General features: G+C 34.4%; 2 protein-coding genes across 2 annotated transcripts; both read left to right on the plus strand.

Annotated features, from left to right (window-relative positions):
• The first annotated feature begins 470 nt into the window (after nucleotides 1-470).
• On the plus strand, nucleotides 471-8,011 carry LOC117906175. The gene is made up of 3 exons (XM_034819136.1): nucleotides 471-789; nucleotides 6,596-7,174; nucleotides 7,306-8,011. Exons 1-3 carry the CDS (start codon nucleotides 649-651, stop codon nucleotides 7,870-7,872), a joined length of 1,287 nt encoding a protein of 428 aa, XP_034675027.1. The 5' UTR covers nucleotides 471-648; the 3' UTR covers nucleotides 7,873-8,011.
• On the plus strand, nucleotides 4,486-5,282 carry LOC117906176. The gene is made up of 2 exons (XM_034819137.1): nucleotides 4,486-4,599; nucleotides 4,709-5,282. Exon 2 carries the CDS (start codon nucleotides 4,871-4,873, stop codon nucleotides 5,192-5,194), a length of 324 nt encoding a protein of 107 aa, XP_034675028.1. The 5' UTR covers nucleotides 4,486-4,599; nucleotides 4,709-4,870; the 3' UTR covers nucleotides 5,195-5,282.
• Nucleotides 8,012-13,329: the final 5,318 nt, after the last annotated feature.

Here is a 13,329-nt window from a genome sequence, read left to right on the forward strand (position 1 = left end):
GTAATAAATTTTTCCTAATTAATTTTATTAATTGATTTCAAAATGTATCATTTTTGTTAAAATCTCAATTAGCAATCGAGGCTTCAGTTTAAAAATGAAACCTCAGTTAGCAACTACTAACCTGGTATCATCTGAGCTAGTAGTCCAGATGGTACCAGGAGGGCAACCAAAAAGACCTTAGTCTTGAGTCCGAATCCTGGGGAGGCCACTCTGGTCCTGGCCCATTCCGGCTGTGATGCCCCCGTCTGGCACAATTCGATGATATGACTGACCAGAGCTAAAAATAAAAACAAATGACGTACCAACAAGTACGACTTCACTTAAAAAGTAAAGCATCAGTTGTTTATTAAGACTTTAATTAAAACGATGAAAAGAAAAAATTTGTTTACGATATCGCGTCAATGAGGTGAATTTAAACATGAGTTTCAAGAACTGGTTAGATATTATAATTTTTTCCATTTTGACCCAGAACTCTGGAATTTGGAAATGGAAGCAGAGGTCGTTGTCACACACAGCATGCGACGAGATCCATAAAACGAGTCTTGGATTGGGAAGGCGAGATCCCAAACATTTGAGGGTCCTGGTCCAGCCGGAAGCAAAGCAATCAATCACCGATCCTCTGGATCCACACCCATCAACTGCACCAGAATGTCTATCGAACCCTATCATCTTGGCAGGTATAGTTCCATCGGTTCAAGCCCAGATGTTCGGGGTGCCTTACAGGAATCTGATGATTTAGTAAACCACTTCCAGAAAGTTGGCCCTACCTTCAGGGGCGTCACTATCCAGGTAAGCTCAATCCATTTTCTAGAACGAAGGTTAATTTTGTAGATAAGTAGTTCGATGAACTTTTCTTCCCAAATAAAGCTACAACCAGCAAATCAAGAATTTGGTACCCGATCTACTTGTTATAAGCCGTCTTGGAACTTTGTCCCAATGCCTGTTTTCACCTTGATCGATTTAATTTCTTGAATACCATTTTATCTTTATAGTACAAGTGGTGATCTTTTGTCCGCATCAATAGAAAATCACTTAGGTGGTATTTGAATATATGCTGTATTTAGTTTCGGAAGTGACCGAATCTTATCTCCTTTGAGAAATTTTTCGCATAAGTGGTAGATGCAAAGATCAGAAAGACAGCAAGGGAGAGGGTGAAGCGAAATTTAACTGTATCTGTTTTTGCTGTAACTGTGTTGGGTTCTCGTTTTTCAAATTCAATGTCATATTTTTTTTGGTTGTGATTATTTTCAGATTTTAATAAAATTTTCAATCAGTGAAGTTTTTTGAAAATTAACAACCTGTTTTGCCGTGTGACTTGAAAACAGTTTTTTGTTTTTAAAAACAGAAATTCCTGGAAATGGTTTTTAACAACAAAATGAAATTAGAAATGAATTTGCAATATTTTTACAAACATGGTGGAACAGGTCTAACTTTTCTATACTTTTAGCTTTGAAGCTTTACCACTAAAATCTGAGAATAAAAAGAACTTCAAATTTTGATTCCAATATACAGGTTTGAAAGTTCACAAGGAAAAACAATGATTTCCATATTTGTGAAGCCAGGGCTCCATAGGTGGGAACTCATCAAAGCTCTCAACTATTTGGGAAAGCTTGCATGTGGTTTGGTACTTGTCATTAAAAGGTGGACGATAATTAGAACTGCTTTGGAACCTGAACATGATTTACAATTATTTATCAATACTCAAACTTTTGCTTCTATATATGGCCATTTTCTTGAAAGGTCATACCTTTATCTTGCTAACAAATGGATTTGAGGGTTGGAAGAGTTTTTAAAAGCTAAAAGTAGGGTTTGAAAGTTTAACATAACTTTGAAGGGTGTTTGGATATAGTAGTAGTAGCCATAGTTGTGAAAGGCGCGCCTAAGCTTAGGCTCCGGGTGGCGCGACGCCACCTTTCGGCGCCTCGCCTGAAGGTAGACCCCTTCATGAAGGCGCCGCTTAGGAGCGCAAGGCGCTCGCCTTTGGCAAGGCACAACGCGGTCCCCAAGTACGCCTCGATCCCCTACCTCCTTCTCTTCTTCTTTGATGTCGGGTCGCAAAGGGCAGAGAAGCCCTAATTTTTTTTTTGGGACCAAAACGACGCTGTTTTGGCCTTGTTTTCCCTTGCAGCCCCCTTTTCTGGTTGTTTTCAACCTGACACCACTCCCAAATCTTGCCCTAGCCTCAGTCGTGCAGTGGAGAAGTGAAAAAGACGAAGAAGAGGAGGAAAAATAGGAGAAAACTAGAGGAAAAATAGTCACGTACCTTTCCGGGACCTCGGTATTTTTCTATTTTCTTCACTTTTTTGCATTTTTTTTTCCATTCTTGTTTCATAACTCTCATTGACATTTTTTTTTTTAAATATACATATTGTATTTTGACATGAAAATTTTACTAAAGAAAAATAAAAAACAAAAAATACTCATGTGCATATTTTTTGTTAATGTGATATGCATATTTTTTTTCTTAATTTAATTATAATTATTTTATTGTAGTATAGATAATTTGTTTGCAAGATGGATAATTAGAGTGGAACTCAAATCGACTCTAGTGCAAGTGGAAGAAGAGATCCCGGATGGAAATATGCTCGTTTGGTTAATGAAAAAAATTTGAACACCATCATATGCATTTTTTGTGATAAAGTAACAAAATGAGGCATATAGAAATGCTAAAAAGTGTATAAAATGTCTGTAACATGTTAGAGAAGAAATGGAAGAGTATATGAGTTCCAAGAAAAGTCAAAAAGAGCAAATGAATATGGGGAGCGAAGATGTTAATGAAGATTTGTTTGGTTTGGAAGATGAAGATTTTGGTGAGAAGATTAATAGTAGAATGAATGTCATCAACATTTCTAGTGGAGGTAGTAACCGAGGAGGAAGTGGTGGTAGGATATTTTCTTAAAAAAAACCAAGACAAAAGGGTCCTATGGATCATTTTTTCACTCCTAATGCAGAGATGGTTGTTCAAAATTAAAGGAGTGAGAATATGAATCAAACTATCATCAATGATGCTTACAAAAAGGAAGCAAGAGAAAGAGCTTGTATGCTTATCAAAAGGTGGATGTATGAGGCTACTATTCCATTTAATGCAGTCACATATCCGAGTTTCCAACCAATGATTGAGGCTATTGGCTAATATGATGTGGGTATGAAGGGACCAACTCTTCATAAGGTAAGAGTTACTAACCTTAAGAAAGAATTGACTCTCACAAAAGATTTGATGAAAGATCATATGGTGGAATGGAAAAAAAATGGATGTTCAATTATGTTGGATGGATGGACTGATAGGAAAGAGCGAACTTTGGTGAACTTTTTGGTTAATTGTTCAAAGGGAACCATGTTCATGCAATCTATTGATGCTTATTCAATGATTAAGACAAGAGAAAAGATGTTTGAGTTACTTGACAAATGGGTAAAGCAAGTTGGTGAGGAGAATGTTATTCAAGTTATAACTGATAATCACTTAAGTTATATGATGACAGGTAATAAATACTATTTCTTGAATTTTTATTTACTTTTAAAATTTGAATTATTTATCTTGAGAATTTATGTAAATTTATTATCTACAATGTCACCTAGGGAAGTTGTTAGAATTAAAGCGCCCGCATTCGTATTGGACACCATGTGCTGCACATTGCCTTGACTTGATGTTGGAAGATATTGGAAAGCTACCAAACATCAAGAGGACATTGGAGAGGGTTATATCACTAAATAGGTATATTTATAATCGCTCAGGGCTACTCAACATGATGAGGCGGTTTACTGGACAAAGGGAATTGCTTAGGCCTGCTAAGACTCGGTTTGCAACTGCTTTCATCACATTATCGCGATTGCATGAACAAAAAACAATTTGAGGAAGATGTTTACAAGCTCGGATTGGTCAGATAGTAAATGGGCAAAAGAGTAGAAGGGGAAAACTATAGCCAACATAGTTCTAATACCTTCATTTTGGAACACTATTGTGTTTTGCTTAAAGGTTTCGGGTCCCCTAGTTCATGTGCTTCGTTTGGTTAATGGTGAAAAAAAAGCTCCTATGGGATACATCTATGAGGCCATGAATAGAGCTAAGGATACAATTGTGAGAAGTTTTAATGGAAATGAAGAGAAGTACAAAGAAATCTTCAACATCATTGATAAGAGGTGGGAGATTCAGCTTCATCGGCCTTTGCATGCAGCAGGGTACTTTTTGAACCTGGAATTCTTCTATGATAAGCCAAAAATAGAGCATGATGCCAAGATTATGAGTGATTTGTGTAAATGCATCTTAAGGCTAACAAGAGACCCTGCTAAGCAAGAAAAAGTTGTGGTCGAAGTGAGTTTGTTCACAAATGCCCAAGGACTATTCGGGAATGAGTTAGTTGTTAGGACAAGAAAGACTAGAGCACCTAGTTAGTTATTTAGTTTTGTTTATTTAAATGATTAGATTGTATTTTTCCTAAAATAGGTGAATTGTTTCACTAAATTGTTAATATCTATATTACAGCTGAATGGTGGGCTGCATATGGAGCTTCAACTCCAAATTTGCAAAAGTTTGCAATGAAAGTCCTCAACTTAACATGCAGTGCATCAGGTTGTGAACGGAATTGAAGCATCTTTGAAAATGTAAGTGACCAAATCCAAAATAATTACAAGTAATAGTCTAATAGAGTCTTGAATGTAACTTAAAAGTTAAAACTTTAAAATATATTTATGAGCTTATGAATTTTTGGAGATTCATAGCAAGAGGAGAAATAGGTTAGATCATCAACGCTTGAATGATTTGGTGTACATTAAGTATAATCGAGCCTTGAAGAGAAGATACAATGAACGTAACACCATTGACCCAATTTCCTTGAAAGATATAGATGATAGCAATGAATGGTTGATAGGGAGAATGGAAGATGAGGATTCTCATGGAGGTGCACAAGATGATTTTGTATTTGATGATGATAATTTGACATGGGGTGATGTTGCTAGAGCTGCTGGAGCTGAGGAGGCCAGGTTTGATACTAGAGTTAGAGCTAGAGCAAGCTCAAGCATAATACCACCAACAAGGGGGATAGCTTCAAGTTCTAGAACTTTGCCTTCTCATTCACTAATAGATGAAGATGAAGATGGAGACATGGTTGATTCAGCAGATGAAGAAGATGGGGAAGGCTACAAATGTGGTGATGGAAATGATGATGATGATGATTTTGTTGATTTAGAGGAGGAGTGATGATTGCTTGGTGTGGACAAATTTGTGATTTAAGTGTTTTTTAATGATGTTTTTGAATTGTGGACAAATTTCATGTTTTGGACCTTTAGGTTTGGAAACTTTGGATTTGGATTTGTTTTTATGCTTGGAGTTCTTTATTTTTATGTTTTTTGTTTATTAAATTGAAGTTTTGGATGATATTTGATGATTTATGTGTTTAGGACAAATAAATGATTGTTAAATTTGATTATATTATATAAAAATATATATGTAAATTAGGGTACGCCTCACTTCACTAAAGCTTGCGCCTTAGATGCGCCTTACGCCTCAGGCTCCAGGACTACTTTGCGCCTTGGTGCGCCTTGAGCCTTTTAAAACTATGGTGATGATTGCTTGTTGTGGACAAATTTGTTATTTAAGTGTTTTTTAATTATGTTTTTGAATTGTGGACAAATTTCATGTTTTGGTTTGGAAACTTTGGATTTGGATATGTATTAGGCTATTAGCAATATGGATTTGGATTTGTTTTTGTGTTTGAAGTTCTTTATTTTTATGTTTTTTGTTGATTAAATTGAAGTTTTTTTTTTTTTTTTGATAAGTGTTGATTAAATTGAAGTTGTGGATGATATTTGATGATTTATGTGTTTAGGACAAATAAATGATTGTTAAATTTGATTATATTATATCAAAATATATATGTACATTAGGGTGCGCCTCACTTCACTAAAGCCCGGGCCTTAGGTGCGCCTTGCGCCTCAGGCTCTAGAACTACTTCGCGCCTTGGTGCGCCTTGAGCCTTTTAAAACTATGGTAGTAGCTACTTCTACTTTTACTTCTCCTGCAAAGTGCAAAAGTAGTTAAAAATAGTACTGTAAAGGCCAATTGAAGGAAATTATGTTATAAAACTAACTGCAACTTCATTGCCAAGTGTCAAGATTAGACAAATGACAACTTGTTACTGAAATCTGTGTCATGATGGTGAGTGTAGTCCTCCTGCACATTTTCTTTAACAAAAGCTCTATGAACCAATTCTAATAGAGAAGGTAGTTTTGAAGGTGTGCTTGATTACTCTGGTGTAAAGATAAATGTATTTGGATCAAATTCCAAAAGCTTCAGATTGTATTCTATTTATTCCTTCCTTTCAAGAGAACCAGTAATTAGTAATTATCCAAAATTTAAAGAGTTTATGACCAGACAAAATTAACCTGTCGCAGATAGAACCTCCTATTTTTTTTTTCAATGAAAATGAATAGTTATAGTGTTACTCTTCTTATATTAATTCACTGTTCTACAAGAGTTACAGGATAAGATGCAATTTGAATTAATAGTTGGTGTACACAAGAAAATTGTTGTTATGCATTGAACCACTTTTTACTTCTTATTTTTCTCATAGAAGACTTCTATCTATCTCACTTTGTACAGGATGAGGGTACTTGGGAACATTATTTGTTGAATGCTCCGATATATAGTGCTCAGATTCAAGTGGCTAGTGATGGGAATGGTAATGAGATTAACACATTGGTTAATGTAAATGAGAAAAATCCTGAAGACGATAATCAGACACCACGGACTGAGATTGAAGTGGCTAGTGAGAAAAATCCTGAAGACGATGATCAGATACCACAGAAAGGGATGGCGTTTTACTCTGAGTTAGAAGCTGAAGAATTTTACAAAAAATATGCCAAGAGAATTGGTTTTACAGTAAGAAAAGGAAAGGTACGGGAAACAAGAGGTATACGGACATCGCGATGCTTTCTTTGTTCATGTGAAGGCTCCCGGGCCAGGAAGCATTCTAACCAGGGAACAGGGTATCAGAGATCAGAAACAAGAACAGAATGCAAAGCCCAGATCCAAGTCAAACTTTGCGATGGAAAATGGGTGATCACAAAACTTCATCTTGAGCATAATCACAGGTCGCAATGCCTAGATACACTAAACTGGCCTTCAGATGAACCGAATGGGCCTTCAGATGAACTTGAAGGTGCTTTGGGAGCCGACGAGGTTTGTCAAAATCGTCAGTTGAAACTGACAAAATGTTATTCCTTGGGCACCTTTACATTAAAATCATTTTTGTTGGTTAATTCCAAGCACAAGTTTTATATTTTTCCTTATCTTAAATTTTTTGGGTTTAGGAGATCCAAACTTCCTTCGCTCCAACTGAAGCTGAAGACAGAGACAAAACTCTCACAGATCCTAACACAGCTGCAGGGCTTCCTGAGATGGTTGAGGGATCTGAATTAACCTTCGTTACAAAGGAGTTAATTTGGCAGAAAATATTGGCCAAACATGGAGACATAACTGCCACTTGCAGCTTTGAAGGACCCGCTGTTCGAACCAAGTTGTCAGAGATGGCCAAAGATCTCACACCGGAGATTGTGAACCTGATGCAGGAGAATACTGCCCGCAGCCTGTCTGATGAAGGCTTCAACTTCATTTCTAAAACATTGGGTGATTTCGAGAGGATGCATTTTAATGTTGATTGGTTAAGAAGGCCATTTGTTGCAAGCCAACCTTTAATTGAGTATGCACAGGCGGAGCGCAAGAGGGACGTGATTCGTAGGCGCTTGAATGAGAAGATAGCTGAAGTAGCGCAGCTTTTTCCGGAGCTGGACCAAGCAGACGCCAGTTTACAGGAGCTGCAACGCCGAATACCAGACTTGCATAGGATTGAAGATACACTTGGTAAACGATTATTGTAGGAAGTGGAAGGTTGGTTTTACTGATCTCTTCGTATGGATGTTAGTAACTTTTAAACTCATATAGGCATAAGTTATGCATAGAACGATTTGACTTTTTGAAAGGGTGTGGAGCAAAGTGAAGTCTCGCATTACACCTTAAGAGTGTGTGGTGGTGGTTTTACTTGAAGTAGTTTTAGTGAAAGTGTTTTTTTTTTTTTTTTAAAGAGAGTTATTTATAAAATGTTTTTTTAAAAGAATATTATAAGTGATTTTTATTTTTTAAAAGTATTTTTTAAAATTCATCAAATGTCTAATTTTTTTTTTCAAAATCATTTTTTAAGCTAAAAATGCTTTATAAAATCATTTTCAAACATACTTTAAATTATTATATTATATTTTATATTTATAAATATTTAAAAATTAAAATAAATATAAATCACCATTGAAATTTATTTGTGAGATGATAAACACGAATCTATTATTTGTAACAAAGAAAAAGAAAAAGCAATAGTAATTTATGAGACCATAAAATGATGGAATGTATAGTTAAAATAATATGAAACACCATTAAATTTCTTATTTATATGTTTTAACATCGTATAATTATTTGTACTTTCAATAATATATAAATTATTAATTTATACATCATGTTGATATATATTAACCCTGATTAAACCATCAATTTGATGAACATTGAGTGGATCGTAACTTTTTTGTTTAATCATCAGTTTTATTTTTAAAATATTGTTTTAAAAAAATATTTATTTATGATTGTATTAATAAGAAAAACAACTTTTTAAGGAAGAAATGAAAAATAAAAAATAAAAAATAAAAAGTTGGGTGAGAAAGCCAGATAAAGTGTTTTAATATTGTTGGTTTCACTCGACCACTGCTGTCAAAATAAATCTATTTATTTTCAGCAAATTGACTTTACTCCCATGTGGCTCAAACATGAACATCGAAAAATGAAAATAACCAAAATAAATAAATTCCAGTAAAATATTAAAACGTAACACAAAAATTTTGAATTATAGGAAATACTAAAGTCATGAATATACTCAACATGTTAATTTATAAATAGTATTTAAATTTTTAATACAAAATATATACAAATGAAATCAACATGTAATATATAAGAACGTATAATTTCCTTACCAAATAAAATGCTTAAAGTAAAATAGAGTTCAAGAAATTTTCTTTACTCAAGTTTTCTACAGACAATGAAGAGAAAAGTTATATATTTTTTTCTCTATCTTTTCTTTCCCCTAAATAATCAAATCAAGTTGACACAATATTTTTTAATCATAATTCAATTTACATTCAACACTTAAATTTTAGATATTATTTCCAATACTTATAATTCAGTATTTGAAATTCAATATAGGATTCATTAACATCTTTATTTTATTTGTATAGAAGGTGATTTTGTTATTTTACAAATTATTCTCAAAACAAACAGATGTTATAAATCCATTCTATGATTATATATATATAGCTTTACAACTTTGCTAACAATGAAAATAAAATAAAGAAAAGGAAAGGAAAGTACAACTTGTTAGGACATTGCGTTTTATTTATATCTTGGCAATTTTGTTCTAATTTATGTTTGCTCATAAAAATCTTTTTAGATAGTGACTTGCTCTCTATTAACGATCAAGGGTTGTTGTTCGTCTAACTGTGAAGCCACAAATATATTTAAAAAGGTTTGACTTATAACATATAAGACTTATTTGAGGTATAAAAGGTTTGGTTTCATTTTTGGACTTAAAATATTTTAAAATGATTTTTCAAAAACAGTAGGGGTCGTTCAAGTGGGCAATCCTACTCAAGCGGTCATGACAGTTCTGCCAAGTTTAGAAACCTATTTTAAATGAATTTCACTCAAACTCTAATTTGAAAACTTAAAATATTGAAATCCTTATGGCTTTTACCTATTCCTAGGCTCTTCTACTATGACTAAAGCCTATAGGGTGTATACTAAAAAATCACAAATTATCGAGGAGTTTTCTAATATAGTTATAAATGATAATGGGTATGATCAGGATATAATTGAGACTCAAATTTTAACCTAGGAATCAATTGGGGATAACCCTGAAGACTTGTGAGATCATGAAAAATTACACTAACGATATCCTTGAAAGAGACATTAACCCTAATAATGATAAAGTGGTACCTTTAGATGACACTCTTAAATAAATAAAGGATAAACATAGATCCAGAATACTTAAGAACCACCCAATCTGAAATGTTATAGGTAATGTAAATGAATGTGTGGTTATTAGTTGACGATCAAGATTAAATGAGATGGGTCTTGTATATTATACCTCCTAATTGGAGCCAAAGAATGTGGATGAAGCTTTAGGGGATGAATTTTGGACTACCACACTCCAAGAAGAGTTAAGAATGATGGGTGGTATTTAGTCTCTAGGCTTAAAAATAAACATGTCGTAGGTACAAAATGGATATTCAAGAATAAACAGGATGAAAATGGGATTAGTGTGAGAAACAAAGTTAGACTAGTTGCCAAAGGATACTCACAGATAGATAAGATTAATTATAAAGAGACATGTGCACCCATAGCTAGACTAGAATCAATTAGGATACTTTTGGAAATAACATGTTCCTTGAGGATTAAGTTTTACCAAATAGATGTTAAAAGTGCTTTTCTAAATGAGATTCTAAGTGAAGAAGTTTATGTTGAGCAATCTAAGGGTTTTGAGGATCCTAAATTCCTTAATCATGTCTATAGGTTAAAAAGGTCTTTTATGGATTAAAGCAGGCTCCTAGAGCTTGGTATGAGAGGCTCACAAGTTATTTTCTAGAGAAAAAGTTTGAAAGAGAGATAATTGATAGAACCTTGTTTATAAATAGGTCCAATGATAAGTTGTTGGTAGCTAAAATTTATGTTGATGATATAGTTTTTGGAGCTATCTCTAGTGACTTTGCCCTTAGTTTTGCAAAAGAGTCTCACTTAATGTCTGTTAAAAGAATTATTCATTATATACATGAGACTCTTGATTATGGTTTATGATATCCTTATGATTCTTGTCTTGCGATTGTTGAATATTTTGATGCTAACTGGGCCAAAAATGTTAATAATAGAAAATACACATATAGTTGAGTATTCTATCATTTGTTAGAATTGATAATCGCTTGAACATTGCATCTGATGCTCAAGCCTCATCCAACGACTTTAACGCTTAAGCATTCTTAGTTACACTCATCAACACATCCATTAAGTATCCCACTCGAGTGCTAATTTGCATCCAGTCTAAGTATAAAACCCTTCCAACGCACTTTTTGACATTTAAAACATTTTCCTATTCTCTCAAGCAATTGGGGACTCCGTTTCTTTGTCATTTGAGGTCAGTTTTCTTCATTTTTTCGCGTTTTAGAATTTACAATATAGTTCTACACTTTGCTTAGAACATTTTTAATGGTTTAGTTTTTCTCTGAAATTTTCTTGGTTTTTGCGTCATTTAGTATTCTCTTAGATATGGTTAAGATGACCCCATTTGAGACACTTGAACCCTTCAGAAAGTCTCTAGATCAATATTATTCATTCGTGCATTGTCATCAAATTGAGTTTGTGCATTCTATTCCTCTTTTGACCTTAGAACCTCACAGAGTCATATTCTATAGAGATGGTGTTAGCAACGGTCAATTCAATCAAGTTTTGCTGCATGAGATAGATTCTATAAGAAAGTCTTGTGCATCACTGGGGATGGGTGATGCTAGATCTTACCATGCATATACTACAATACTACCCTATTCAGAGTATTTCTCATCTTCACGTGTGGAAGATTTCTCTCGATCATGCTAGCTCTTATCATGCATATACTTTATCATTGGGGGATGGATATGCACTTTGAATTGTACTTTGTTGCTATCGGATGCTTAGTTATTTAGTTTATATTTATAAATTCTTTTGTTGATATAAATTATTATTCTTTGCTTATTTCTTGTGTGTTCTCTCGTGTTTATATTCTTGTTACTTTACCATTTTTATGATAGTCCTGAGAAGTCGGGGTTGCAGAAGATGATGCTCCATGAGAAGCTTTAGTTGATTTAGAACGATCTTGATTAGAGCAAGTCCTTAGAGCAATCTCTAGTATAGGTGCATCCTATTCCATGGCTCAAATCTTGTCCTCCTCGACAAGTGTTTCTTGAGTAGCCTATTGAGTTGATGCAATATCCTGAGGCCCATTAGGAATTGGAGGGGCCAAGGGACCATACATTGCTATAGTGTTTGACTCAAGAGCTCTCATCCAATAAGGCATGAGCAGCTTGGACCCTCTGTGCAATAACAATCTCAAAGCCAATAAGCTTCAATAGTTTAGAGATGAGGAGCCCGAAAAGAAGTGCACTACGACGAAAGGAGAAGTCTTGGTAAGGCGTGATGGTATCGATGATCACCTGACTAATATCGAATTGTTTTCTAGATACGATTGCATGGATGAAACGAGTAGTCAATTGACGAATCTCGGTATGATGGGAAGAAGGGTATAAAGAATATGTAAGGAAAACAACAAGAATCCAAGTAAGCTAGAGGAATATAAACAAAAAACTCTCAAGGAGCACCATATAACAAAACAAGAATAAAAAGAAGCCTTCCAAGAATAAGAAACTGATCATTTAGAAAGAAAAAAGGAAGACACACATCAAGTCTAGGCATGCCAAGTACACACATGATTGACAAAGAGGTGATCTAAAACGATTGACCAAACATGGTCATCCAAAAAGAGCGACAAGGAGAAACGGTATGCATGTTATCATAGAACATGTGAACGAGAAAAGGATAATACAAACCATGTAAGGTAAACAAGAACTCCCCCTCTCTCTCTAAGAATGGTAGAGGAAAGAGTGTTCTGAAAGGTAAAAAGGTCGATAGAATGCTTGACCTCAATGCAACGAATCTGAAATTGAGCATAGAAACTATCATGTGCCTCTTGAGAGTAAAAGTACTCTATTGGAGATCAAAAGAGTCAAAAGAATCCTAAAGAGCAATGCCCTAAATGGGCTTAAGTGACCCAGGAGGAGTCATTTCTTGTTGACGCCTACGGTTAGACATATCTAGTGGAATATGAAAAGACAAGAAAATAGAGAAAAATATGAAAAAATCTAAATTACTAGAAATGTCCTAAATGAGTTGTAAAACAATATTATGAAGTCAAAAACTTGAAAAACAAAGAAAACTGACCTCAAATAATAAAGAGACGAGATCTTAGAGCACTTAAAAGAAAAAAGAAAATGTCTGAATTGTCAAAAGGCACGCTAGAAGGGTTTTTATACTCAGATGTACCATTGAATGCAGATTAGAGCTTGAGTGGGACGCTCAATAGATGCGCCATTGGATGTAACTAAGGGCGTTTGAGCGTTAAAGCCGTTGGATGAGGCTTGAGCGCTGGATGCAACGCTTAAGATATTAGAGCCTAATTTCAATTCTAACAAAGGATTGAAAACTTAACTAACTAAATT

The sequence above is a fragment of the Vitis riparia genome, chromosome 18, assembly GCF_004353265.1.
Source record: "Vitis riparia cultivar Riparia Gloire de Montpellier isolate 1030 chromosome 18, EGFV_Vit.rip_1.0, whole genome shotgun sequence".
In the NCBI taxonomy this organism is placed as follows: Eukaryota; Viridiplantae; Streptophyta; class Magnoliopsida; order Vitales; family Vitaceae; genus Vitis; species Vitis riparia.

Coding starts and splice junctions, on each gene's coding strand:
- LOC117906175 (XM_034819136.1), top strand. CDS start 649: ATGTCTATCGAACCCTATCATCTTGGCAGGTATAGTTCCATCGGTTCA. Junction 790..6,595: donor TCAGGGGCGTCACTATCCAG/GTAAGCTCAATC, acceptor CACTTTGTACAG/GATGAGGGTACTTGGGAACA. Junction 7,175..7,305: donor GTGCTTTGGGAGCCGACGAG/GTTTGTCAAAAT, acceptor TTTTGGGTTTAG/GAGATCCAAACTTCCTTCGC.
- LOC117906176 (XM_034819137.1), top strand. CDS start 4,871: ATGGAAGATGAGGATTCTCATGGAGGTGCACAAGATGATTTTGTATTT.